At 42.7% G+C, this 23,467-nt stretch overlaps 1 protein-coding gene across 3 annotated transcripts in view; it reads right to left on the reverse strand.

The window, feature by feature from the left end:
* Positions 1-318: 318 nt before the first annotated feature.
* Positions 319-23,467, reverse strand: part of DIS3L (DIS3 like exosome 3'-5' exoribonuclease) — a 32,238-nt gene continuing 9,089 nt past the window's right edge. The window contains exons 3-18 of one of the 3 annotated variants that reach the window (XM_086322948.1): positions 21,940-22,068; positions 20,063-20,198; positions 19,148-19,236; positions 17,602-17,778; positions 16,142-16,220; positions 14,846-15,025; positions 12,663-12,832; positions 11,456-11,617; positions 9,308-9,555; positions 8,139-8,231; positions 4,807-5,340; positions 3,895-4,049; positions 3,609-3,787; positions 1,900-2,045; positions 1,001-1,175; positions 319-913 (exon numbers count right to left, since the gene is read on the reverse strand). In XM_086322948.1, the coding sequence (XP_086179074.1) occupies positions 608-913; positions 1,001-1,175; positions 1,900-2,045; positions 3,609-3,787; positions 3,895-4,049; positions 4,807-5,340; positions 8,139-8,231; positions 9,308-9,555; positions 11,456-11,617; positions 12,663-12,832; positions 14,846-15,025; positions 16,142-16,220; positions 17,602-17,778; positions 19,148-19,216 (2,673 nt within the window). In that variant the 5' untranslated portion in view covers positions 19,217-19,236; positions 20,063-20,198; positions 21,940-22,068 and the 3' untranslated portion in view covers positions 319-607. Of the gene's footprint in view, positions 914-1,000; positions 1,176-1,899; positions 2,046-3,608; positions 3,788-3,894; positions 4,050-4,806; positions 5,341-8,138; positions 8,232-9,307; positions 9,556-11,455; positions 11,618-12,662; positions 12,833-14,845; positions 15,026-16,141; positions 16,221-17,601; positions 17,779-19,147; positions 19,237-20,062; positions 20,199-21,939; positions 22,069-23,467 lie in introns of those variants that run through there. The other 2 variants (XM_086322947.1, XM_086322949.1) reach the window with 2 other exon arrangements.

Consider the following 23,467-nt stretch of genomic DNA (forward strand, 5'->3'; position numbering starts at 1 on the left):
AAGTCCTGGGCAGCTTATCTGAGGAGTACTCAGCTCAATGAGAGGATGGAAGGGAGGTGTGAGAGAACAGACCTTACCCTGTGCATCCCATCCCACTCCCTAGGCCCCAACCCCAACTGGCGCTGGGGACAGCAGGGGAGACTGAGTCAAATATCAAGTCAAGAGTTTTAAAGTGGACACATGTACAGGACTGAGTCTTACTATCTGAAGGAGACTGAAAAGTTAATCTGGCAGATGTCAGAGGGACCTGTGACCCAAATGGCCCAGTGTAGAAATTACTGGAAAATTAATGCAAAAAAGAACTGATTTGAGACAAGCTGGCCAAAAGTCAGTTCTAGGTTTATTAACAAGACTGGCAACCTGTTTTGCAGAGCCAGGATTCAGTGTTCCAGTATCTGAAAAACCACTTTCCATACTGACCTAATTGCACATAGATGCAACTTAGTGATAAAACATTTCACAAATATGTGAAATATCTACCCAGTCTCCTCCCCCACCATCCAAATCAGGGATTGGTGGCACTCAATGGCACAGAAACTTTTATCTTGATGTTGAAGGTAAAACACTCACGGAAGACAAAGTTCTCTTTTAATGAAGTCAGAAGAGTTCATATGCCGTAACTGTTGGAAACGTCCAGGAGAGCTAGATCTCTTATTTCCTCTAGAAGTGTGTACAGGCTTCTTCCCTTCGTTTGGCAGTATTTTTGATAATCTTCAGTGATGTTTACTTTGACTTCTTGAGCAAGCTGAGCCTCCTCCACGGATCTAGTTACTTCTTTCACTAAATCACTCTTTAGCAAGAGGGAACTCTGCTGCAAAAGTTCTGTATCTGGTGTCATGTGTGGTTTATTGCTTATTATTTCAAGCCGTATTGTATCAGAATGGCAACGTGAGGTCTGTACAGATATTCTCACCTATCATAGAGGAGAAAATGCATATTACTAAGTCACATTCTTTGCTGGTTGCATTGAAAGCAATGCTTAATGTAAATACAGACTTACTGTTACATGGTCAAACAAATGGAATGTAACAGATTCCCCTCCTGTCGTGGTAGAGGTGATCTTGTTTTGAAAGCGTTGAAGGGATCCTGGTTTCCATTCAGAATGGCCATCTGGGCCACATGAGACCACTAAACCATCTTTATTTCTTAAATAAGCAGCACCTTTAATCCCAAACCTGAAGTATTGTTAGAATAAAAATTCAGAGATAGTATATTCTTAGTATGCAGATCTTGTATACTTATCGGGAATGCTAGTTTTTCTTACAGCTTAAAAACAACAACAAAAAACTTCCCAAAACAAGAAAAAGAACTTTACATCTGATTCACCTCCAAATATCTACTTCATTGAGCAGACGAAAACAAAATGTTTTGCTAAAGAAAAAAGTAAAACTATCCGATGACTTATACAGAAGTGAGTGAATGCGTTAGTCACTCAGTTGTGTCCAACTTTTTGTGACCCCGGATGGACTAGTCCACCAGGCTCCTCTGTTCATGGAATTTTCCAGGCAAGAATACTGGAGTGGGTTGCCATTCCCTTCTCCAGGGGATCTTCCCAACTCAGAAATTGAACCCAGCCAGGTCTCCTGCATTGCAGGCAGATTCTTTACCATCTGAGCTACCAGGGATCTTTTTTTTATACTTATATAATGAATTATATATTACATTATGTACATATGGTAACTTCAAAACAGTTGCTAAAGTAAGTGCTTTAAAGAATGATATCTAATGTACTGACTATACAGTCCATGGAATTCTCCAGGCCAGAATACTGGAGTGGGTAGCCTTTCCCTTCGCCAGGGGATCTTCCCAACCCAGGGATCAAACCCACCATTTCTATACTGTGTCTATATTGAGGTTAACTATGACTTCGTAACAACTTTTGTGTTAGAAATAACATACCTTGGTACAAACACAAGCACACCATTTGTCCTAATTGAATAAATGACCCCATCAGATATGCAACGCTCCTCAGTTTCTGGGTCTTTGTCTTTAAAATACATGCATTGGAAGAGCTCAGTAGACTGCTTCTGAGAATGCTGTGCTGCCTGTAAGAAGCACAACCCCCAAACATGATGATGGGCCTCTTGACACCCCAGAAGAAACGTGATTCATATTCCCAAAGAAACAAATGTCTTTTAAAAAGGCTAGGTTCTAGAAAACCATTAATACAAATATTCTCTATTATTAATTAAATCAATTTTGTAGGACCCTTTATCAATCCCTCAAACATGTCTTAGAAAATTAACTCTTTAAAGAGAACTGCTGCTAAGTCGCTTCAGTCATGTCCGACTCTGTGTGACCCCATAGACAGCAGCCCACCAGGCTCCCCCGTCCCTGGGATTCTCCAGGCAAGAACACTGGAGTGGGTTGCCATTTCCTTCTCCGATGCATGAAAGTGAAAAGTGAAAGTGAAGTCGCTCAGTCGTGTCCAACCCTCAGCGATTCCATGGATTGCAGCCTACCAGGCTCCTCCGTCCATGGGATTTTCCAGGCAGGAGTACTACTTGTTTGTTATTTAAAAGCTGTTTATAGTTCACTCAAGAAGATGAAAAGTACCCAGGTCTATAAGTCTGTCCTACCAAAATCCTGCTGATGGAAGTGCAAATTAGAACTATATTCTGGAGGGCAATTTAGTAATAGGTATGAAAGTTTTAATTATGCCTGATTTGTGTTAATGTATGGCAGATTTATTTATCTGATTTATTTCACTATAAATTGTAAAGCAATTATCTTCCAATTAAAAACAAAAGCTGAAAGTTTTGTGTACCCCTTTTGATTCAGTAATTCATTATTGCCAGGAATTTATCCAGGCAAAATGTGAGAAGTCTGTAAAAATGTATACACAAGGATGGTTGTAAACTAGACTGCCAGGAACACTGCTGCCTAACCAAACTTTGTGAAATGATGGCAACGTTCTGTAACTGTGTTGTCCCATAGGTAGCCACTAGCCACACGTGTCTATTAAGCATGTGAAATGTGGCTAGTGCAACTGAGGAGCTGAATTTTTAATTTAAACCAACATGAGTAGTGGCTACAAGATTGTTTAGTATCAAACTAGTGTTCTAACTGGATACAGATAATATTAAACATTTAGGCAGTTTGCAATCTGATGTTTAACCAAATGGTCTAGTTCTATCTAAGTTGTATAACGTGGTCAATAGCAACAATATGAAATAAAATACAAAGTAATTTCTGAAATAATGATGTAACTATATTGATATGGTGTGCTATCAATAACATTTTAAGTGAAAAAAGGCCTACTTCAAACAGCAGGTATGACTGGATATTTTTATAAATAAAAAGCATTGTCTAGAATTGTTATTATCTTTGGGTAGTGAGATGATAGACAGTCTTTCACATTTCTACATTTTGCAGGGAAAGAATCTGACTTGTTGAATCTCATAAATCCACATTAAGTATTTCAGAACATTTGTAAATGTATTGAGAGCTACTCAACAAACTTTATGATTTTTCATCTTTCTCATTGATTGGAATAATTCTAGAGTTTAACTTGCTGGAATATATGGTACTTCATTCCACTACACAACAGAGTTGATATTCTGTTAGCAAAAGAGATGATGGGTAAGAGAATTAAAAATCCCTCTTACTCGGTTTCTGTTGTTGATATGTCTGCATAACTCCTCAAGATCTTTGTTGCTGAATAAATTTTCCTGAATTTCCATTTTCTTATCTTTTGAAATGGCTGCCATTAGTAATCGATGTACTATAATATCTGAGTATCTTCTTATTGGAGAGGTAAAGTGAGTATATTTATCTAATGCAAGACCTTAAAAAATAAACCAAAAAATCAAAGTAAACAACAACAACAAAAAACTTTTTTAAACAGTTGGCTCAAGGCTTCGGCCACAAGAGAAGAAAATTGTAATCACTCACCATAGTGATGGAACTCCTCCTCGGCACATGATCCGGTGGAAAAATACAGAGCGTTAGACATGGCCTGTGTAGCCATTGATCGAAGTAACTTGTTGACGATGGGATCGTTGGGGTCATTTGCATTATCCAGAGAATCAGCCAGTGCTTTATTGGACCTGACAAAAAATGGAAAAATTCTTATTTGGTCCCCAGCAATAATTTACAAGTCAACACTCGAGGGGAATGCTTTACTCGCCCATAGTTAAATTTATTTGGGACACATTTCAGAGAAGCAACTTTTTTTCAACTACAGAAATCTAACTTGCTTTTGAGATTTAAACACAGAAAATTTCAGAATTCAAATAACATTGTTTTCTGTTTTTGCCACACTGCACAGCTTACAGGATCTTAGTTCCCCAACCAGAAATGGAACCCGGGCCACCACAGTCAAAGCACCAAGTCCTAACCACTGGCTCACCAGGGAATTCCCTCCACTACCTTTCTTAAGTAGTGAAGAATAATGTGCTGAACCTATGAGGTGAAGTTAACGCTCAGTACACAGTGGGTGGCCAGGTACCTTTCGAGTTAAATTCCTAACACCCTTAACTTTAAACATACTGTATAGGTCAATAAATGAAATTTTTCTTTTTTTAAATCAAGAATTATTGAGCCAAGGACTCCCCTGGGTGGTCCAGCGGTTAAAACTACATCATACTTCAATTCCTGGTTGGGGAACTAAAATCCCCCAAGCCATGCGGGGCAGCCAAAAAGGAAAAAGGAAGCCTCTTTACCTACATTATAGTAAACGAAGAAAAGCTAAGAAGTTTTCTCTTTTTGGTCAAAGATCTGGCTGTCACATTTTATAACCACTGTAAAATACGTAAGTGTACAGTAACCCCTTCCATTTTCCTGCCCCTTCAAAAGAGAAATTACCGTGTATCTATGAAGAAGCCCTTTGCTTTAGCACACTCTCGGAGTTCGGAGAAAAACTCCTGATGTGGAGGAGGGTGTCGGCGCAGCAAGGCTTGATGAGGGAAGCTCTCCCAGATCTTCTTGGCTACCCAGTGGTTGGCCAGGATCATGCATTCAGCCACGGTCTCGTGGACTTCCAGGGGCTGCTTGGGGATGAGGTCGTGAATGTTCTTTTTCTCATCGAGCTGGATGCGAACCTCCACTCCTTCCAGCTCCAGGGCACCGCAGCTGTCTCGCTTGGCTCGGATGTGGCGGGCTATGTCAGTTAGCTTTCTGATCGCCCACACTAACTCCTCCAGCTTGGCTTGTCGGCTCTTCTCATCCAGGTCCTTGAATTCCGGAATATCCTTCACAACACTGAAGTTTCCGTCCAGCAAGTCTTGGGCTGCTTCATAAAACAGTTTGTATGCCGATCGAATAATGGTTCTGCCATACCATACTTTCTTAATTTCATAGGAGGTCTTATCTAATTCCCACATCACGCTTACAGCATACCTGCAAAACCAGTCACATTCATCATTGTTAATTCTACCATTTTTTGAAATGAACAGAACTAGAGCCTAAATGTAACGAAAGAAATGACATTGCTATGGGTTTCCGGTCTGATGTTTCCATCCAACACTGCTGCTAAGGTGAAAGATATTTAAAATTAAAATGAGGTTAGACAAGGTCCTGTGGATCTCTGAGCAAATCTGAAATGAGTTCACACGAACTGTTGCAAGCCCAACTTGATGGTTCTCCATGTTCCTTAGAACAGCACAGCACCGATAGAGTTAAGTCTACTGGGCTCTCTAGCAAAGAGGAGTCAAGCCTTTTGAATGCTACTAGGTAACACTGAACTAGGATATCAGTCTTGATGGCGGGTTCATGAGCAAAAAGTTCACTTAGTAAAGAACGACTTTAGCACGATCACTCTAACATCTGCAACTGACATCAAAAATAGAGCTAATTTCTTAACATGTGAAGAGCTCTTACATACCAACTACTACTAGATCAAGAAAGCAAAAGAGAAAGGGGCAAAAACCATGAAAGAGTTCATAGAACAGGATACACAAACGGCTTAGGCATACAAACAATGACTGTACGCATAGAAGTAAAAATGCAAATCAAAAGCACTTTTAAGATACCATGCTCATTTATCAAATTGGCCAAGATAAAAAAACACAATATATTGTGTTGACAAGGCTGTGGGGAAACTAGCACTCTCATACAGTGATGGAGAATGTAACTGGTATAACCTCTATGGAAGGCGCTTTGCTTTTTAAACACAAATGCACATACCCTTTGACACAGAAATTTCACTTCTAGGACTTTATCTTCCAGAGATGCTGTACTTTTAAAAATGTGAAATGAGCTATAGTCCAAGTAATTCAGTACAGTTTTGTTTATAATAGCAAAAGCTTGGAAGCAATCCAAATTTCCATAGATACAGAACTGTTATTAATATGGAATGATCTCCAAGATACATTGTTAAGTTAAAAAAGAAGCAAGGTCTGAAGAGTACATATATGGTTACCATTTGTATGACAAAGAAAGACCACATGTCCAAATATGTGCATTAGTGCGTGAAATCACAGAAAACTTATGTTGGTCTTTGTCCCTATCTCCTGACACAGGGCTCCTGACACCCTTGTAATTTCCTGGGAGATAGGCATGTCTTGCTCTAATGAGGTGGGCTCCTGGAGGAGGCTGGTCACTAGAAAGACCAAGCCATGATTAGAAGCTTTCAATCCTGCCCCTCATTCTCTCGAGGAGAAGGGCTGAAAATGGAGTTACTAATGGATCACGCCAATGTGATGAAGCTTCCATAAAATCCCCAGTGAGCGAGGTTTGGAGAGCTTCTGGGTTGGTGAACACACGGAGGTGCTGGGAGAGTGGCACCCTGGGCCTAGAAGCTCCGTGTTCCTTCCACATACCTTGCCCTACACAACTCTTTCATCTGGATGTTCACCTGTATCCCTTATCATATACTTTTATACAGTGAACATAAGTAAATTGTTTTGCTGAGTTCTGAGAGCTGCTCTAACAATTAATTGAACCTGAGGAGGAGGTCTGGGTATCTCTGATTTATAGCCAGTAGGTCAGAAGTACAGGTAACAATGTGGACTTTCAACTGGCATCTGAAGTGCAAGGAAGGGGTAGTGGAAAGCTCTAATCCAGCGTCCCCAATCTTCTGGCACCGGGGACCAGTTTCATGGAAGACAGTTTTTCCACAGACCAGGGGTGGACTGGGATGGTTTCAGGATGAGTCAAGAGCAGCAGGGTCCGTGCTATGAGAATCTAATGCCAACACTGGTCCAACAGGAGGCGGCGCTCAGGCGGTAACGCGAGCCATGGGGAGTGGCTGTAAATACAGATGAAGTTTCACTCGCTTGCCTGCCCACTGCTCGCCTAATGTGTGACGGTCTGGTTCCTAACTGGTATCAGTCCATGACCTGGGGGTTGGGGACCCCTTCTCTAATCTACAGCGGGTCAGTCAGAAGCACGGTGACAATCTGGGCCTGTGACAGTGTCTGAAATTGGGGAGAGGGGGACAGCTGTGTGAGACTGAGCCCTTACCCTGTGGAACCTGATGCCGTCTCTGGGGAAGACAGCATCAGAATTGATTAAATTGTAGGAAACCCAGCTGCGGTTGCAGAGAATAGCTTGGTGTGGAGAAAGACATCTGGTGGCGAGCAGTGTCAGATGTAATGTGCCCTCTGTAAAGACAAAGGAGACTTATGGGAAAGAAAGACATAGCAGGGAAGAGCTGGGTGTTTCCCATACAGGAAGGTGGAAAACTGAGAATGCTTTTTTGTTACAGTATTGTATCTAAAAAATACATAAGAAATTGGTAACTGATGCAAAGTGGCAGGTGGGAGCCTTTCACTAAACATCTTTTGGAAGGTGTGAATTTTCAGCTTCAAGGACAGATATAAACTTTAATTACAACAAATAACCACAAAACTCCCTAAGTTCATGATCCTTGTGAAAAACAGCCTCAACCAGGGAACATATATGTACAAAGGGACATACATTTGTTCTTAGACTTTGACTTTAAAAAGTCAACAAGAGGAAGAAGCAGCCTCCCAGCTAGGCAGAAGGAAAGGAGACAAAAAGAAAAGAGGAGTGGAAGGGAAGGGAAGGTGCGAGCAATAAAGCTGCCCCCAAACAGAGGATTGGCGGGGAAAGAAGGGGTGGGAAGGGCGGTGGGAAAGTAGCTTAGAAAAAGGAAGTGGCCACAAGCAAGAGCTACCAGGCATCACAGAAGGACCAGGACGAGTTCTGACGATAGAAATAATGAACCAACTCACCTATCAACGCCTCCCAGGAGGGAGCACACGTCAGCGCTGAGGATGGCGGGCAGCATGTCATAGCGACGGTCCGCTAAGTAGTAAGTGGTGGCCCTGTGAACGACACACGTGCAGGTCCATGACCTTCAGCAGCAAGAGGCAGAACTGCTGACGGCACAGGCTGCGGTGAGGAAATGGCTGAGGGCTCAGCGCCAATTCCCCAAGGCTGCTGCTTTTCATAAAGTGCAGCAGGCTGGGCAACAAAGCTATGCCCGTGTTCCCACTGTTCTAAGTGATGCCGCTTGGGCTCAATATTCTTCCAGTGATACAAAAGATCTTAGTTGTGTAGGAAAAATTAAAGTGTAACGATCCAGTATTTATAGAAAATAGGGTATTACTACATGAAAAATTTAACCCATTTCACTGTAGCATACAACATGTGAAAAGATTTTGTTAAAAAAGGAAAGGCTGGGGCTTCCCTGGTGTCCAGGGGTTAAGAATCACCTGCCAATGCGTGGGACTCAGGTTCAGTCCTTGATCTGGGAAGATCCCACATGCCATGGGGCAACTAAGCCCTTGCAACCTCCCTCAAGAGAAGCCACTGCAAAGAGAAGCCCGCACACTGCAACTAGGGAGTAGCCCCCACTCATCCCAACTGGAGAATGCAGCCAAAAAACAAAGGAAACATAATTGATCAAGATACTACTTTTCTCAAGGAAAAGGGGAAGTGAAAGTGAAGTCGCTCAGTCACGCCCGATTCTTTGTGACCCCATGGACAGGAGCCTGCACCAAGCTCCTCCGTCCATGAGATTTTCTAGGCAAGAGTACTGGAGTGGGTTGCCGTTTCTGGAAGGATCTTCAGGACTGTTCCCAATTGTGAAATCTTTGTTTTAAAAATCTGAAACTAGCATGGGCTTCCCAGGTGGCACGAGTGGTAAAGAACCCACCTGCCAGTGCAGGAGATGTAAGAGACTTGGGTTCGATCCCTGGGTAGGGAAGATCCCCTGGAGGAGGAAATGGCAACCCTCTCCAGTATTCTTGCCTGGAGAATCCCATGGACAGAGGAGCCTGGTGGGCTATAGTCCATATGGTTGCAAAAAGTCAGACACGACTGAAGTGACTTAGCACAGTTGCAGAACACATTATAGTCACACACACACAATCCCAGTGCTGATTTCTAAAAGCATTACCTTGTCCTAGCTTCAATGTCAATATAGGAGTGTGGTGCTACAAAGTGCGTCACATCTGCAATGTGGACTCCAAGCTCCAGGTTGCCATTATCCAAGGCTCGGACTGAAAGGGCGTCATCCACGTCTTCACAGCCGCTGGGGTCGATGCTGAACACCAGGTGGGTTTTCCTCAGGTCTTCACGTTCTCGTTCCTCTTGCGAACTTACCTTCCAGGGATTTTCCGGTGTGTTGACTGGCATCTCACACATCTGTACAGGGAGAGGCCCAAGATTCAGCAATTCATGCACCAGAAGTTTCCATAAAAACTCTCTAACATTCTCCATGTGACCGCATAGAAACCCCATTCATTACTCATTGTGTGCGTGTGCTAACTCATTCAGTCATGTCCGACTCTTTGCGACCCTACGGACTGTAGCCCACCAGGCTCCTCTGCCCATGGGATTCTTCAGGCAAAAATACTGGAGTAGGTTGCCATTTCCTCCTCCAGGGGATCTTCCCGACCCAAGGATTGAACCCGAGTCTCTTACGTCGCCGGCATTGGCAGGCGGATTCTTTCCACTAGTGCCACCTGGGAAGCCCCTCATTACTCACTACCTTCTACCTATTTGTTTCTTTTGAGCAATAATTATTTATTAGGTGCCTAATATGTGTCAGGAGCCGTGTGAGGTTCTGGAAAGTCGGGACTCAATAGGAAAGACACAATCTGCATGCCCTTGAGGATTCTACAGTCTGACAGGAAATGTTCCAGAGCATTTACAGTTCCTTTAGCTGTGAGGGTGCGGGCAAGAATGAATGGGTGGCTTATAAAAAGTACAATATCTACCGCATTTTCAAATGATCCATTTGTTTAAATATATTTGAGCTTTTAATTCAAGTCAAGCCCTGAAAAAAATCAACATGTCCCAGATATTAAAAACATATTCCCTTTTTAAAGCAGGATCAATCTTGGGCATTTTTTTTCTGCATTATTACCTATTCAAGCCATCAATTTGCAGTTAAGTAGGCTAAAAAGGAAGAATTCTAGTCCTGTGAAGTCTAATTCATGTTTTATTTTGTTCCAACATTTTCACTAAGCTGTCAAAACAAGCCAACAAATGATTTCAAGATACTAATGTTAAACATAAAATTTTAATAATGTAAGATATTCTAAAGTATTTTTACTATTATAGTTACTATTCTGTCAAAAATTATAATGAAAATAAGAACACCCATATGCTCTTGATGACAATGCAAACTGACCCAATTTTTCTGGAGGACAACCTGCCTATTCACAGCAAAAGCTATTTAAATTTTTTATGCCCTTTGACTTGGTAATCTCACTTTAAGTATTACATTCCAAAGAAAATGATCAAAAGATTAAAAAAAAGTGATGTTTATGAAACATTTGAAGTAGCACCTTTTATAATACTGAAACATTAAAAATCCCAAATGCTCAACAACTGAGGAAAGCTTAAGTAAACTAGAATACATCAATATAGAGTAATTTGCCATCATTATTAACAGTAAGTAGGCTATGTCAACACATAGAAGTAATTTTAAGTGCAAGAAGCAAAAAATAGCCTGTGTGCACTATGAATATAGCTATGCAAGAATAATAAACACAATTTATGAGGATTTTTAACAGATCATAACGTGACAGAAATAGCTGATGCTTTATGTTCACACAATTTTTGTTTTCTGTAAAGGTTACAAAAATGGTTTCATAATGAGCATGATTTTTTTGATACATGGGTCAGAGATGTATACCCAAGAAGCTGCTTCCCACAGCTTTCTGCAGGCCTCTGGTTGAATGATCAAGACAGGGAGCAGAGCCCAGTGGGTCTGTAACAACCAGGTACCCATGTAGTTACGGGGGATGGATGCATACTGATGATAAGATGCTGACATACCATTTGTAAGCACAGTTGGAAACATGTAAAAATCTGAGAGCTATGAGGCTGTAAGAAACTGCACTTGAAGTTGACTCCAGTCTCGTTCAAACGCAGAGTTAAAGAGGAATGAACTTCTCCCATTAGCTGTGGTTTAGATAGCAGTTTGTTACACAGTACAAAAATTTTTCTTTCTTACTGACAGAACAACAACAACGGCAGACGAACGAAAAAGCAGAGAATGTCTTTTATCAGACCACAGCACTGGGGCGAGTCTGACCTGAGCTTCGGAGAAGGGGACAACTGAGATGCTGTTCTCCACCAGGATGGTTGCAATTTCCCCTTCCAGATCTCCGATTCTTCCTAGAACACGCACGAAATGTCCATTTGGGTACATAGATGTCGACTCCCAGGAATCGATGCGCACGACCACCCTGAAGTCCTGCACAGAGAGAGGGAAACACGAACCCAGTGTCAGGAGTAAGTGGGTCAATTAGCAACACCAAACAAGGGATAAACAGCATTGAGCTCCATAGACAGTGGCCAATTTATTAATACAAATAACCATCTTCTTCTCTTTTTTTCCTTTTATTGGGTTCTTCCTGTTTTACTAAATGGTCAGATGGCAGGTAAATGCTTAACCCAGTGCTTTGAAGGGAGGCATTACCTCTCTGCACCAAGATGAAAACCTGAGAAAGAGAGAACCAACTGTGACACGTTCTAGTTAACATATGCAGCCCAAGGGAAAAACCCAACTATGCACAGTCCAATTTGTGTGTGTGTTTGGAGTTACTTTCTAATTTCTTAAGACATCTTTTGGTGGGGAGAAGGTAATCAGTGTGAACTGAACCTCACTGCCCCATATTCCAGCAAGCCACAGATACGGAAAGCAGCTATTGCACCTGGCCTCTGAGAGCCTGAGTGAGGCTTCAGGATGGAAAGGTACAGGATGAACAGGTTACTGGCTGGGGACAGCCTGCTTCAGCGTCTCATTTACAAACTACAGAACATCGGGCAAATCAGACTGGGTGATGCCTGCACCCTTTGCCACAGTAAAGGTTAATTTCTAACTTTCTTGTTTATGTCTTCTCTCCGGGGCTCTGTTCCTTTATGGATAATCGATTCTGTGAAGTACCACTATATCATCCCCACAGGGCAGAGCAATCGTATTTCTATATCACTTGCTGGAAGAAAGCTTGTTAGCGTTGGCAAAGTGTATCTATTGGAAGTTTCTGTGTTGGACAGCTGGATAATGAATGTTCTCTCCAGCTGTCCTGCACAGCTGTTTCTAGGACGGTTTCTCTCTGGCCTTCATTTATTAACCAAGGACTACTTAATAGATGATTCTATATATTTAGAATTTTTAGAAAACAGGATCTCGGAATGCCACATGCCATCAATAATTTACCCCTTCTTATGCAAAGAAGTTAACGTTTCCTGGTACTGCTCAAAAGCTGGCAGAGACAAGAGGCGAAGAGAGGGGGTACCTGGAGGGCTTCTGCTTGTTGAGTGCTGATTCGGATTTTGGGAATTCTGTAATCCCAAGGTGTAACTAGGATTTTCTGAGCATTTTTGCCCTGTGACTGGACCTCTTCTATGGATGGAAATGTCACCACATAGTCCCGCCAGTTCTTCTGAAGGATGCCTACCACTCTGCCTTTGGGAAAACAAAACAAAAGAAACCTTCGCTGGTAAGGTGTCACCTAACTGGACTCTGACCAGCTCAGCAGTGAGGAAGAAAACAGGAAATGCAACATCCAATTTTTTCAAGCACATCCACACAACTTGAGAGATGCAAACATTTACCTTTCTTTTAAGAAGGATGGATCATTTTTTTTTAAGATAGGTAATTTTTAAAATAAACACTGTTAGTATGCGCCCCCCTCCTTTTTTTTTTTTTTTGTGGGGTGACTTTTAGAAGCCATTAGTCCCACTTTCTCTTCGGCCCTTACTTCACCAAACTCAGGTTTAGGTATGTTGGGAAAAGTCAATGATTTTCACCTTTTTTTTTTTGACCACAGGGATCTTAGTTTCCTGATCAGGGATTGAATCCATGCCCCCTGCAGGGGAGGCATGAGGTCTTAACCACTGGGCTGCCAGCGAAGTCCCTGATCTTCACTTTTTTAAACCTATGCCTTCTGTTGGGCGTTTTCACTGTCTTGCATTTTCCTACCAGCCAAAATCATTTGGTTCAACATTATTCACAGAAAAAGTATACAAATCATAAGTCTGATACGTAAAACTTTTAATCATCACAGACTGACGTCAAGAAAAGGCAAAGTATAACATTTAAAAGTGCTATCTTTGCTTTTCCCAAGTATTTATGGAGGCCCTGTTCTAGGTTCTAGCAGGGAACACAGCTGTATCAGAACAAAGTCCCTGACTGCTTGGGGTCTACACTCCAGTCTGGGTGTCTGTGAGGCAGGGAGGACTGCTAGGAGATGCAGAGTAGCGTAAGGTGACCAGGAGCATGAAGGGTCAGAATAGCAGCTATTTCAAATGAAGTGACTTCTGAGCAGAGACCTGAAGTGAGGAGAGGAGGTGTGAGGTTTGGGGAAAGCTTGTTTCTCAGGTGGTAAAGGACAAGTTGGTAACCGTGGCAGAAGCAGAGACCTGACAGGACCTGAAGATTTTAAAAGGATCACTGTGGCTCCCTTGCCGAGAAGACTCTCTGGGAGCAAGGACAGGCACAGGGAGGCGAGCGAGGTGGCTGTCGGGAAAATCTCTCCCGGAGGTCTTCGTGCACTGACTTAGGAGCCAAGTGGCAGAGGGCAGGGGCGGCTGGACCCAGACCACGCCTTAAAGCTAGAGTGGACAGCACACGCCGATGTGTGAACGAAGGTGCGGATAGCTCCAAGGTCTTGGGTTGACCAACTGTAAGAACAGCCTTGCCATTTACTGAGATGGGGAACAGTTGGAGAGAAACAGGTTGGGGGGCAGAAATCAGGATTTTGTTATTAGGTGTGCTAAGTTTGAGGTGCCTGGTAAGACATCCAGGGGAGGAAGCCAAACAGATGACTGAGTAGACAAAACTGGCTGTGGAAGGGCTCTGGGCTGGAGGGACAGTCAGAGGACTGGAGGCAGCTCCTGGGGAGAGTGTGCGGAGAGGGAGAGATCCAGAGAGGAGGCCGGGTGCATCTGAGAGGACAGTAAGACGGGCAAGAACCAGCAAAGGAATAAGGAGGAATCCAGCAGTGGAGGAGAAGAGCCCAGAAGCCAAAGACGAGGCGGTGGTCTGCCAGCCAAATGCTGCTGGCAGGTTATAGGTGCCAAGGACTGTGGGCGGTGAGGTCACCGGTGACTCTGACAAAGGACAAGAGGTAGGAGGGGGTGGGGCCTGGATGTTGCGGTTTTGGGAGAGACCAGGGAGAGAGGAACTGGAGAGGAGAGAGAGAATTCCCTTTTCAATGAGTTTCTCCAGAAACTGAAGCAGGGAAAACGGCGATAGCTGGAGAGGATGTGGGACCTAAGAGGGTTTTTATTTTGTTTTAAGGTGAGACATATTATAGCCTATTTGGGTGCTGATGAGAACTAAATAAACTTGCAGAGACGGGAAACTGATAATGTAGGAAAAGAGATGATATCATATATTAATAATTGCAGTACTTCTGGACTAAGGAGAGGAAAAATAGTCTGCTTGGACGAGCAGGCAGCTTTCGGGCTGGCTCACCTGTGGGCATGGGCTCACTCGGGGACTCGCCCAGGGCCTTGTCATCACCGTCATTCTCACCCAGGGCGGTGGTTCTCCCCTTCCATTCACTTTTAGGGAGCAGTTCGACAACCACCACGTCTCCATGAATTGAGCGGTTTCGAGCCTTCATCCCGTGGATTAGGACGTCACTGACGAGATCTGCTTTGGGAGCAGCACAGAGAAACTCCATAAAGCCAAGGGGGAGACCTCACCAGTGAGGCCTTTCAAACATAATCCGTTCAAGATCTAATCAGCATTATTGTAAATAAAAGCTCCCTCCTTTCAAAGATGGAAGTCAAATTGAAGGCAAACTTTTGCCCCACAGGTTAGGAAGGAAGGAAGGCTGCTGCCAGGCCATGCTGCAAAATGTGCTTTCATAAAGCCACCCCCAACCATCTTTTTTTTTGGCCCCACCGCTTGACATATGGGATCTTAAGTTTCCCAACCAGGGATCAAATCTGCATTCCCTGCCCTGGAAGTGTAGAGTCTTAACGGCTGCACTGCCAGGGAAGTCCCTCAACTGCCTTCTAAGGTAGCTTGCCTGCATGAGACAGTGTCAACCCACACTGGGACTCTGTCTCATACCTTCAGGGGCCACGCGTCCAGGGAGCGGTCAGCAGGCTGCTGAACTGCAGATACTGCAGAACTAGAAGCCTGACGAGCAGAAGCCCGGAGAAAGCCATTGCTTCTCACCCTCCTCCAGCCTCACCCTGTCATTGCAGATCTAACAGTACACTCTATTATGATACAATTTAGTCACACTTTTTTTTCATCTATGTTACTTTTTAAAAGACTCCAATGAGGCAATATATTAGCTCAGTGATGCAGCACAGGACTATGTCTTAAAACCTCACAGGTTCAGCCCCACTGCTTACCGTGTGCACCATCCTGGGACAGTTACTTTGCTTCTCTGTCGTTAAATTTCTTCATGTGTAGAAGGCAGTAAACAATAACAATACCTACTTTATTTACTTATTTATTTATTTATTTTACAATACCTACTTTAAGTGCTTAGAATAGTATCTGATACATAATAAGCACCCAATAAAATGGTAGCTATTACCATTTTTTAGAGTTATTACCAAAAAATCAGAAATTATAGACAAAAAGGATAGGGAAGAAAAAAAAAAAAAAGCCCATGATTCCACACAACCAGTGTATGTGAGGATATCTGACACGGCACGTATGAAGTGACAATTTCAACTTTGCTTTCTTCAGTCTGTAATATCAGAATAAAAAAGCAGTATGGAAATTTATGTAAGGTTTATACTGAACCTGAATCTTTACTGCTGGCTCCTTGAAGTCGAACAAAAGCTTCTATTTGTGCTCTGTGTTTGTTGACATTCAGAGTTCCCTAAAATCAAAATCAATATGAAAAGCTTCTTTTCTGTCTGTTTTAACCTCCAAAAGGTATAGCTCAAAAATTTTACGAAAATATCCCCATTATATTCTTATAAGGTTTATGATCCCTTTCTTTAGGAATAATAATTCATCACCAATGTTTATTTTCTCTGGAGAATGTACCTTCATTTTGACCTACTCTTAGCTGTACCAAGCGTTGCAAGTGTGACGATTTATCTTACCTAAGTGATGAGCAGTCTTTAAAATATCTTCTTCCCCAAAATATCCTCAGGAATGCTGTAAACTTCATTACCAATTGGAAGCATTAGCCTTTCCAACAGATATAGTGTTTAAACCCCCACATTCAGGGACTTCCCTGATGGTCCAGTGACTAAGACTCCTTGCTCCCAGTGCAGGGGGCCTGGGTTCAAATCCTGGTCAGGGAGCTAGATCCCACATACAACTGAGAGTTCCCATGTCACAACTAACAATCTCACGTGTCACAACAAGGACCAAAGATCCCACAAATAAATAAATAATAAAAAAACCCCTACACTTTAGGGAGGGAGTTTAGTGTGGTAGGTTCAACCTAAATCTATGTAAAAATCTATATGTAAAATCGATGGTAGAATAGTTCTGTATCTTGACTGTGGTGGTAAATACACAATTTACACATGTGATTAAACTGCATGTGTGCACACATGCACACACAGAGTAAAGCACACAGAACTGTTGAAATCTGAATAATAATTTTGATTTCCTCTCAAGACCCTGATAGTATCTGGGTCCTGCGTCCTGAGATAACACACAGACACACTTGAAAGGGGCAGGAAAATGGGAAAGGCATGAGGAAGTCCAATTTCAACAACTTTACAATTCTGCCAAACCTCCACACCTTAATGCAAAAATACATTCTCTTTCCCAGTGACATGCGTGCTAAGTCGTGTCTGTTTCTGTGCGACGCTATGACCTGTAGCCCACCAGGCTCCTCTGTCCATGGGATCCTCCAGGCAAGAACAGTGGAGTGGGTTGCCATGTCCTTCTCCAGGGATGTTCCCAATCCAGGGATCAAACCAGCATCTCTTACATCTCTTACATTTGCAGGTGGTTCCTTGACCTCTAGTGCCACCTGGGAAGCCCACGGGAGGCATTGAAAGGCTACCTGTGTAATGCTTAGTGTGTAACCTAATTAAGAACACTAGAGAGCGGCTCCAAACCCAAGGCTGATGCCTACGGAGGGGACTCCCACGTCACCTGGAACACTGGCGACTCTGACTTACTGAGGCCATCTCGCTGACAGCCTTTGAAATCAGAGGCCTGGGACAGGAGCCAAATAAAGAAGAGCAGGAAACACACTGGTTGGTCCCGTGCCGATTCTCCATCACCACCCTCACCTGGATGTAGCGCCCAGACTTGATGCCGGCTTCTAGCACTTCCAGGGGTACGTGTTCTGGGTACTCCTTCCCATGGCTCTCCTGACTCTCATTCTCTCTTTCTCGTCGAGACTGAAGGATAGACTCACAGAGCTCATGGGCGGCCTTTAAATCAGGCCAAAAATTGTCCAGGTAGTTCTGCATTTAACCAAGAGAAACATGATCAGAAGATAAAGATTCTGTTATAGCAGCATTACGAAAACTCCCGAACAGGAACTGCTGGCATGCGGTTTTGAAGAGGGGTTAAATGGGCAGTACCCTCCCAAACCTCATGCTACCGGTTCATTTTCTACCATCTCATTAATCCTGGCAGCCTTGCCCAAGGAACCGCAGGGAGGCTGTTCCTACCATGGAATGCTTCTACCCCCGATCACTCTGCATTTTCAGATCTTCCTCACTCTCCACAAACAAGCAAGTATGTGCACACGTCCGGGCTGCCTGTCTTTACAGGGATCTCATTGCTGCAGGTAACAGCCCCCAGTGAATGGAGAGGAAAAGCTCCTACATGTGCACTGTTTAAAAAATCTTGAAATATTTGAGATTAATAAGAAATCTAAATAACCTGGCAAAAAATGGTGAGGAGTAGAGTATAATAAGGCAGAGTCTCCCCTCCTTCAACCTATAGGCAATCTCAGATGAGCAGAGAGGAGGGAAGGAAAGAGGTTTCTGTTCTTTGGTGTTAGGCTTTCCAGCCTCATAAGCTCCCTGAGGACCACATCTTCTTTTGTGACTATACAGATACAGTCACAATTTTCATGTGGAGACACTTGTGGGGACGCTCTATCAATGTGACGACCTGGTATGAAACATAATTCCCAAACAAGTGTCAGGGTCGCCTCCAAGTAGAATATTACTGAATATTATTGTACTTCTTGGTGTAACTTGCAGAGAGGCCCTAGAAAAGACACCAAGGTCACCACCCAGAGGAGACTGGTGTGGTGAGGTTCCCTGCGCTTCATCTACTTCCCGTGTCCAGGCTACATGCCTTCACTTCTTCAAGAGGAATTTATTGTCCTCACTCCTTCCAATCTACCTTCAAGTCTCCACAGAAAATTCTGGGCTTCCTGCTCATCTGAACTTCATAGTATCTCTTTTTCTCTGCTATCATACACTGCTGTAAAGCCCTCGGTCACAGTTTGCTTAGGAAATGCTATACAAAATCAAACTGTACTATGCTACTGGGCTACAGAGAAAAGTAATTTTCACAAAAAGTAGAAAAACGTAATTTTAGTCAACTGTCCTCTGCAGGAACAAGACATGATGTATTGCAACAGAAAAAATAAGTGACACTGCCATTAATATCCAGCGCCCCTGGATTTTTCTGGCATGTTGGAACACTTTTTCTTTATAGCAGGGCCAAGAAAATTCTATTGGCAAATCTTTAGCAATACATGCACATGGGAACCTTTATAGGATCTACAATTCAAAATCCAACTAGACGTTCTGTAAACTGACACAGGTAATGGAGGGCCTCATTCTAGTTTCTGAATCAAAAAACAATATTCACCATTGAAACCTGATCGACCAACTGGGCAGGCAGAAGTGACCAGTAATCTCTTGAGAGATTAATAGGCATCCTATTCTCCAAAAAGGTACCTAAGAAATAGGAGAACTGTGTTGGTCAGAAAGCTCAAAAAACAGTCACTGATAATGCTGCTGTTACATGGACACCAAGCTGGTCCAACAGCCTTCACAGAAGTAATATCATAGGTCACCCCTTCCTTTACTCTTACTGACCCGCGCCCAAGGTCACAAGTAAAGAAGTGTGAATAGTAGAAAAAGAAGATTGGCCTTTAAAACGATGTTTTGTGTATATTCAGCAAAACGGTTTTGGAGTCAACAGAGCTTAGTGATTAAGAGCTTTGGAGTCTGACTGCCTGGGTTCTCACCCCAGTTCTATCACTCTCTCTCTGTGACCTTGGGCAAGCTGCTTTAGCCTTTCTGTTCCTCACCAATAAAATGGGGATACTAACACCTGTCTCAAAGGGTTGTTGTTAGAACTAAATGAAATAATACACTCAGAACAGTGCCTGCCATAGATAAATGCTGGCTATTAGTTTTAGGTAGAACCATGTAAAACTGCCTTTTTGTAAGTCAAAAACAATAGAATGTTGGCAGTTTTATAAGATTCAACCTATCGTCATTACTACTAGTATTATTGTTATGACTCTAAACATGTGTTCACTGTCAATAGGGATTTACTGGTCTGCAGTCTTAGAAACTGTAGGCCTTACAGTCACAGGGAGTTTGCCCAAATTTGCCAAAGATAAGATTAATTAGGTGGAGAGTGATAAAGACGCGGAACTTCTTTAAAGTCTTCATTCTTTATTTTCCCTTTTCTGTACTGCCAAAGGGATCCAGAGCCTTAGGGGTACCACTGTGGAAGTGAACACACACACACACACACCCCAGCTGGAAATACCTTGAAGGAAATCACAAACACTCCTCCCGTTTCACTTCCATACTGCTGAATTGCCTCTTCATCTTCTGTCACCATAACGATGGGCATCCTATCCTGGCAGTGGTGGTAGTACCAAGCGGCGGCATTGTAGATGCTCCTAGGAAGCAAGGGGCACGTGAGCCCTCCCAAGGCAGACACACTCAAGCTCCTGATCAGAACGTCATACGTGGCTTTCAGTCTGCTCCCCTTTGGTTTATACAGACAACCATTCATTCATTCACCACATACTTCCTGAGCACCCATTATAAACATATCCTGGATTGGGTACTCTGGGGGAGAAAAAGAAGAATCAGAAAGTGCTTGAGATCTCTTGTTCTCTAAGAAATCCAAGTACCACAGAAACCTCATCCATTTCTTGATATGGCCTAGAAGCCATGAGGCTCTGCCACCACGAACACCTTTTAATTGGACAGATGAACCATACAGCACCACAAACAAGCCTTTGGCTAAGAGAAAGAGTAGGCTGGATGCAAGAAGCTGAAGATCATAACCCAGTAAAGACAGAATCCAACATGGTACCACGTGAAACGTCTGAAAATCCTCGTGAGGAGAATCTGAATTGAAAATGGAGTCTAGGTCTGGAGATGTATTCAAGAAAGGATCATGTTTCCGATGAAGTGGATGGACTTGAAAAGTCAGTTTCTGTAGGCATCTGTCTCCCTTTCTGCAAATGAAGATGCTATGCAAGGTTCCTTTAGTTCTAGAATTAAAAAATATTCACTAAGTACTGACTGCGTGCAAGGTTGTGTAGTTAGTAAGCGTGAGTCCTCACACGTGACCCAATCTAGGAAGAGATTTGCTTTTCCCTTTCTGCTGTGGAGCCCTGTGGGAACTCAGTCCATTAAAGACTCAGTATATATCAGTGCTTATTTTGCTTTAGAGAATTTAAATATTTAATGGCTACACAGACAAAGAATTATAAGGAAAAATGATGTAAATATTTTGTATGGCAAAGCTATTTTAAAACTACAGTCTCTTTTGCCTTCTACAGAAGAGTGTGGCAGAAGCTATGTGTGCCCAGCACCTGCGCCCTAAGGCTGCCTCTGGCTTCAGCTGAGGCGGGGGTGACGGTTCCATCCCTTCTCAAGGGCCCGCTGACTGGAGTTAACACCCTCAGGGGATGACCCTCAGCTAGAGTGGTACCTAAGTGCCTTCGCCTCCGCCCTTGGAGGTGACTTCTGGGGCATGCTCTGCATGCTTTTTTAAAGGTTCCCAGCAGACGGAGCCTCAGTTTCCCTCAGCAGCAACACATCCTTTACTGCTTTCCCTCCTTCTCTGCATCACTCTCCCCAGTTCCTCACTCCTGCTTCTGGGAATTGCTTCTCACACAAACAACTCATCTCCCAAATCCTTGCTTCAGGGCTCTGCATTTAGGTGGACTCAGCTATGACCCCCCACTTCCTAAAACAGCTTGACTAGAATTAAACTATGAGTGTCAGTTTAGTAAGGCTGATGGGGATATTAAAGCAACTTAAACCAGAGAAAGTGAGATGATCTTAGCTTAAAAGTAGGACCTCTCCCTGCCACACACACACACACACACACACACACACACACACACTTGCATTAAAGCTGTGACTTCTGGATCCTATTAGCCTTTAGGGGCCTGGGGCAAACTTACTCTAGGCACCTGTATCTCCTTAATTACAATTTCTAAAATTGTATTCAAATGACATCTCTAGAATATAGACACATTAAGCATTTCAGTATTAATCACAGTTCCAGAATAACTGTTGGCTTGTTCTGGCATTATATTTAGATCAACTCCCAAAAAACCAATGATAGAGAAATGAAAGAAGCTGATAGGGTGGACACCTAGCTGTTATTCAGGGCCATACCTGCTCTGCCACTTCTCCATGGACTCCCCTCTCTCCCGAGGGAGATAGCAGGACTGCTGGAATTCATTAGCGAAGAGGACACAATCATGACGCGCATCCTTTAGGAGATTTCGCAATTTGTTATACTGTCTGTGACACAGAGAAGAAGAATAAATCTCACGTAGCATGTACTCATCTCCTGCCAGCTCTTGCTAAGGTTCAGAAAAGATGAGGTATTTTAGAGTGAAAGACTGATTATTTAAAACCCAAGACACACTTATTTATAGGCCTTAGTGTGTGCAGTGCGCTTGCGCTGGTTTCTCCAACCTGCCGGAATGGGCGTGGGCAGAGCCTCAGTAGTTAGTTCACGGATCAGTTACATTCCTCTACATCCCTTTCCCTTTCTGAGACCTCTGGCTGTTTATTATGTAATTATACGACCTTGCCTCATGTAGCCCCTTAGTCAAAGGCTCACAGAGGCAAGCAGAGTTTAGGGCTGTATTCTTACACTTCACTTTATTCCATAAATGGCATTGGGTTTTAATACATTTTATTTTTTGCTGGCAGACCTGGAAAAGGCATGTAAGGTAAGTTTGGGGATTTATCTGTGAATGTTATTGATGCAGCCACACCATTTACATGAATGAAGGCTAGCTTCATCTGTCAGACAACTAACTGAAAGTTTTAAGGTTTTTCCCCATCAGGAGATCTTCCTGTTAATCTCAAATAAATGTAAAGCAAATAAAATGTAAAGTCTCAATTAAGTCAGTTTCTAAGAAGGTGCTTTTCAATTGTCTTGGTAATATGAAATATATAATATTCACAATTATTTTAAAGGAAATCAATTATTTATTTAAAAATGGATTAATATTAAATCAGATGTTAAATTAACATATAAATTATCCAAGGTAGATGACTGGCATGTAATATAATAAAATTTGTGTGCTTGCATTCCTAGCACCAGCCTGCCACCATGGATGTTTAAAAATGAGTCTTTTCAATAAAGCAAAGGCAGAACTTTAACTTTTTTCCTCTAAATAAATGCTATCAAATCTGTATCATCTCAACACTTCATTGGAAAGCAAGAAACACATTTTACTTTCTTAGTAATTCTAATTTTGAGCCACTTTAAAAGGAATCAACAGCAAAAAGGATCAGCAGGTAACTACAGCTTACAAAACTGTCCTAATGAACAAAAGGATTCAGCTTCATTTATGTGAATGGTAGCTTTCCTTCATAGAATTCCACTTGTGTAAACAAAAGCTGCCCCTTTCCCCTGGAAATGCCTAGAACATATTAAATTTATAATTTTCCCACTTTCACAAAGATACACTTAAAATCATTTTTCACAGCCTCTGAGAATATGCACAGAGGAGTCTCCATCACTGTGCTAGCAAGACCCAGACCCTCCTTACCAGGTGGTTAGGCAAGGACTTTCACTTTCTGCTTCACACATTTCTGTCATGCATGAATTTTTTAAATGAGTACTTTTCTTGTTAAGCAATAAAAAATTCTAGAAGAGGTTTTATAAACATCTGAAATTTATTAA

The sequence above is a fragment of the Bos grunniens genome, chromosome 10, assembly GCF_055505025.1.
Source record: "Bos grunniens cultivar Pamir isolate PY7600 chromosome 10, Bosgru_T2T1.0, whole genome shotgun sequence".
NCBI classification, from domain to species: Eukaryota; Metazoa; Chordata; class Mammalia; order Artiodactyla; family Bovidae; genus Bos; species Bos grunniens.